The sequence below is a fragment of the Nestor notabilis genome, unplaced genomic scaffold (assembly GCF_000696875.1).
Source record: "Nestor notabilis isolate BGI_N333 unplaced genomic scaffold, ASM69687v1 scaffold34331, whole genome shotgun sequence".
Lineage (NCBI taxonomy): Eukaryota > Metazoa > Chordata > Aves > Psittaciformes > Psittacidae > Nestor > Nestor notabilis.
Genome location: NW_009916700.1, coordinates 2,759 through 8,069, shown reverse-complemented (window position 1 = coordinate 8,069; position 5,311 = coordinate 2,759). Strand labels below are relative to the sequence as shown.

Below are 5,311 nucleotides of genomic sequence, written 5' to 3'. Positions count from 1 at the left end.
ACCTCGCCGGCAGCCCGCAGCCTGTGCGGAAGAGCCGCCCTGGAGCCGCCGGGGGCTCGGGCAGGGAAAGCCTGGAGCTGAAGGACATCTTCATTGCGGTGAAGACCACGAGGAAGTACCACAAGAGCCGGCTGGACTTGCTGCTGCAGACCTGGATCTCCCAGGCCAGGGGACAGGTGAGCCGGGGCCGGGGCCTCGTCCCGCGGCTTTCCCGGGCAGCAGCTGCGCTGTCTCTCTGCGTGAGTTAAAAACCTCTGTCGTAGGGAGATTGAGGAAGGTCTCTGAGCCTATCTCCAGAGGAGTTCATCGTTGTTTAAGGTAGTTACGTGCAAGCGGGGACCAGTGGTCCAAGCAGAAGCAGTTTGCTGACTTGTATGACTGGAAAATGCTACAGGATAATGAAAGATCCCGAGTGCTGACACATCTAAGCCGATGTTTTTGTTTAAGTAGTTCAGCGACTTAGGTTTTTCCATAGAATAATGTAGAATTTGTTCTTGTTTTCTCCTTGTTTGGGAATTTCATTCCATTCAAGCACATTAATGCTTTGCCCAGTAGTTGGGACAGCACTGTTACCACTAGGACCTTTCCACCCTGACTTTCTGTCTTTCCCTTTAGCTTGCTTAACAGCTGAGGATGACTCCTAGCCAGAGAGAGGGCGTGAAGTTGCAGAGGGAGGGAGGTACTACCAAAAAAGACAGTCATTTCTATCTGGAAATGAGCCATCTGTAGCCTGAGCTGAGGGAAGTAAAATCTTGGATGCTGAAATGAATTATTATTTTACTGAAATGAGACTGTAAAGGCTTGTCAAATAAGGCAAGGGCTGAAGTTGCTGGGGTTTCTTCCCACCCCGCTTCTCATGGCTACTGTGAAGTAAACTAACAAGAGAGAAGCCTTCAGAGATCTTACTGCAGACAACCAGAGCTGGAATTAGTTTCTGAAATTCTTGAATGTGGACAAGCCATTTTTGTCTTCCACAGACATTTATATTCACGGACTGGGAGGATCGGGAGCTACGTCTGAAAGCAGGTAAGCTGTGCAGCACAGGAGCACTCTGTCCGCTAGAGCTGAGCGTTGTCTCTGTCATACTTGCACTGGAAGTTGTTCTTTCATGCTGTACAAACAATTAGGGAAGTTGAGATGGAGAAAACTTCTCCTTTCACAGGAGAATATGCTGCTGTTTCTTACCACCTGGGCAAGATGCCTGGAACTTCCTGAATACTGGGTTCCCCTTTGACCTGCTTCCTTCCCGTTAGTAATGTTAAGTCTATCTGTTCCAAAGTTATATTGGGTATTTCCTTTGCATACGGTCTCGTGGCGCTATTCACATACCTTGTGCTCACATTTTTATGTTCTCTACAGCCCACATGCCATATGTGTAACCCATGAGCCCTGTCCTGCAGTTTACTCTCCATTTGTGCACCGTATGCTCTTCAGATGTACTGTATCAGTGCCAAATGTGCCCTTCATTTGTAGTCTTTTCTGGACTACACATGCTTCTCAAACCTGAAAGAGCTGATCTCTATTTTTCTAGGGGATCATATGATCAACACCAACTGTTCAGCTGTCCATACCCGGCAAGCTCTCTGCTGCAAGATGTCTGTGGAATATGATAAGTTCCTGGAATCTGGGCAAAAGTAGGTGAAACACATTGTTCTGATTTACTTTGTTTCTTCCAGTTCTGTGCTCACAGGAAACTTGAGTAACCTTCTCTGGTCCAGTAAGGAGTGCAGTGTTAGCTAAAATGTAGTGATGAGCAGAGGGAAGGAGCACAGTATGAAGCAGTGTTTGTAAACAAGCATTATCTGAAATGTGGAAAGATGATAATCTAAAGAGGGTTATTAATTTCAGCATCTTTCCAGAATTAGGATCTCTGGGTGCTTTCATATTGCAAAGTTTGTAATTCACGACAATGGGAAATACTTTTCTGCTCCAAGCCTGAAAGACTAAGACTCAGCTGTTAAGCCTGTTACTAATTTCTTCGCTCTGCGTAACTTTCTTATTTTGTTTTATTTGAAGATGGTTTTGCCATGTGGATGATGACAACTACGTGAACCCCCGGACTCTCCTACGCCTGTTATCTGCCTTTTCACACAGCCAGGATGTCTACGTGGGGCGACCAAGCCTGGACCACCCCATTGAAGCAGCTGACCATGTCCAGAGTGATGGATCAGTAAGCAAACTTTGCAGTTAGTCTGAAAGGCATCCTGACCTTCTAAGGCTTTTAAAACCTTGAGAGTTCATAGGATTCCCTCATAAAAACAAGTTATATAATCTGCAAGCAACAAACCTGGTACTTGTGATTTTCAGAGGTAGGGTGCTGGGTTAAATGAATCTTCAGTCTGACCTCCTGTGCATAAGCACAGTAGGTTTGTTTCCTGGGTGGATGTCTGTTTCTCTTCCTTTACTCATGTATGCTGGTGATCTCCCTCGCACTGAGGTGAGTAGGGTCTCCCCACCTTTACTCTTTCTTTAGTGGCTTTGGGGACAGTGTTCCTTGATCAGAGTTTCATCTGAGAGAACAGCTAGCTGGGCTTTCAGCAGCCTAAATAAATAGGAATTAATCTGTAGTCTTTTTCTGACTCAAGTGCAGTACGTGATATCCAATAGAACCTCAGGTTTCCTTCCCTGCTCAGCCAAATGGGAAAAGCTGATTATCAGTAACTACTGTGTGTTTTTCTTATTGCTCTTCAGAAGACAACCGTGAAATTCTGGTTTGCCACAGGTGGAGCAGGATTCTGTATCAGCAGAGGTCTTGCCCTGAAGATGAGTCCCTGGGCCAGGTAAACACCATTCCTAGCTGAGCTCCATCAATATGTGTGTGGTAGGTTTTAAAGCATATTTCGTCTCCTATGCTCCATCTCACAGCTTGGGTAATTTCATCAGTACTGCAGAAAGAGTGCGTCTTCCTGATGACTGCACTATTGGCTACATCATTGAAGGGCTGCTGGAGGTAAAGCTGCTGCACAGCCCATTGTTCCATTCCCATCTGGAAAATCTGCAAAGACTACAAGGCGAGTCTGTGCTGCAGCAGGTAGGGCTAAGCCTCATGTCCTGTTCTTATAATTACACCTCGAGCTGATCAGAAAGAGTATTATCCATAGACTTAGCACTCTTCAGCAAGGAAGGATGTCTGCAGACACGCTCTGTGTCCTGGGAGCTGTGTCCCATCCAGTTCCTTCAGTAAGGTAAAAAGCACACTTTCAGCTTAGTCAATTAGGTCATTCAGCTGTGTCCTCTCTCCTCTGGGGACATGTTCTGCTACACTGAGCCCTAATAAGGTGCTTCCATCTCATTCTAAACTCTGACTTTCCATGAGTCACAATAGGAGCAAGTGTAGAAGGGGGTAGTATTTAGTTTGCCTGCTATATAAGAAAGTACTTGTGTCTTTGCCTAAGAAAATCTCAGTCTTAATTCATGCTATTCTAAAAGACGAGTGTAGCAGCTGTAGCAAGTACCTCTTCAACAACTAAGACATAGCTAAATGTCTGATCACTTTTAAGAATAATTTGTCTGAATCTAAAGACACTTAATCAATGTTTCTTAGGAAAAAACCTAAGTATTTTTTAATTGCTTGGATACTTTTTTACTCATGGGCAGTAGATGGAGCTATGAGGCTATCCAGAAGCTTTGCCTTTTGCTGTTTGGCACCATGAACAAACAGGAGTGTGGTTTTGCTCCTGCAAACTGCTTGGTTACATTTTCCTGGCAACTGTATTAGGCAGCAGAAGTGTACACTTGGGGCCAAAGTCCAGCAGGATGTAATCTCCTTCACATTAGTGAATTTAACTGTAGGCTGAGTACAGCCTTCTGTTGGTGATCATTGTTTCCCTGCGACTGTAACAGCTGACCCAAAATCCAGAAAACCTGAAATCAGAAAGAAAATATAAGTTGTCTTGTACCTGGCACCTGAAGATTTCTTAATGCAATGCTTTTGTGGTAGAATAGCACCAAATTGGAGTTTGAATTCTAAATGTTGCTGCCAGGTTTGTCACATGGCAGTCCTTTGCTTGCCATTTAACAGCCAAATGTTTCTGTTTTCCCTCTGTGCTAAGACACTACTATTGCAGATTTCAGGCAATGTCCAGTGAGGGCAAACATATGTTATTTAGTGCAGATACAGGTATTAGTGGGATTAATGCCCTTAGAAAGCTTATTATAACTCATCTTGTCCTTCAGGACAATGCAACTTTCAGCTCCTTTGTTTATTCTCCCACGTTGCCTTTAAGTGAGCAGTAGTCCATTTGATAGCTACTGTTCAGTGCCAGTATTGCTTATGTTAAAACTAAGCACTGTTTTTCAGATGTAATCCACGGTTCAGATTAGACAGGATCCTTGGAGTCTTTCTTTATACCTCATGAATAATCCTGCTGTCCCCACTGTTCTATGCACTAGTGTTAAAATCTTGAATATTCATTTGCTTTTACAGGTAACCTTAAGTTATGGAGACCCTGAGAACAAACACAATGTTGTGAGTGTGGGAGGAGTGTTTGGCCTTCAGCAAGATCCAACACGGTGAGTGTCCACTTCCAAAACAAGTTCCCCTTACCTTGTTCATGTTTATCAACGCTAAGATGATCAAATCCACTTATGGGGTTATTTTCTCATGTCAGCTCTTGTCACTGTGCCAAAGGCAGGTAGACCCACTCTCTCTGCTCAGACTGCTGCACATTCAATGTATGTTCCCTGTATGGAGAACTCCAATCTAATTTTTTTTTTTGCCTTCTCTTCATAGATTCAAATCTGTCCATTGTCTGCTCTATCCTGACACTATTTGGTGCCCTGCTAAGAAGATGTCATAATTCTTGTCTGGTCATTGATATCTGTATCTTACCTAGTTTGCATAAGACTGGAGTTGTGGTGGACTTCTTGTGGTGGCTCTTCTGGGAGACAACCAGAGGTATCTACAGAGGAGGTAGACAGACTCTATTTACAAAAGCAAGGTGTTCAGCTGCAGCCTTGGACATTCCAAGAAGAATCCTTGTTCTTTTGTCTAGCGGCTCTTTGTATAATGACTACAGTCATATGTGTTTGAGTCACTTCACACTTTCATCTGATGTTACGTGAATCTGTGCTCGGACACATCCTAGGCAAATGCAGTACTTGCAATGTTAGCATTCTTACTGCTGCTAGGGGCTTTTAGAGGCCACTGTCTTGAAGCTGGAGTGTTATAGCAGACTGTAGTCCCCATGGTGACAAGAGGGGAAGTTTTCACTCATCTTTCTTGGGAACAGAATTATTTAAGAACTTCTGTGGCCTGCCATATTAAAACTCCACCTGTGGGCCAGAACAGGGTCTGTTCGTAAACACCAGG

The 5,311-nt window shown here is 44.2% G+C and overlaps 1 protein-coding gene across 1 annotated transcript; it reads left to right on the top strand.

The window, feature by feature from the left end:
- Positions 1–5: 5 nt before the first annotated feature.
- RFNG (RFNG O-fucosylpeptide 3-beta-N-acetylglucosaminyltransferase) lies at positions 6–4,939 on the top strand (the record flags this gene model as incomplete). Its single annotated transcript, XM_010024684.1, has 8 exons — positions 6–176; positions 978–1,026; positions 1,532–1,634; positions 2,017–2,170; positions 2,692–2,780; positions 2,866–3,031; positions 4,427–4,512; positions 4,733–4,939. Coding segments are annotated over 8 exons (885 nt in total), but the record flags the coding sequence as incomplete, so codon positions are not given.
- Between the last annotated feature and the right edge of the window lie 372 nt (positions 4,940–5,311).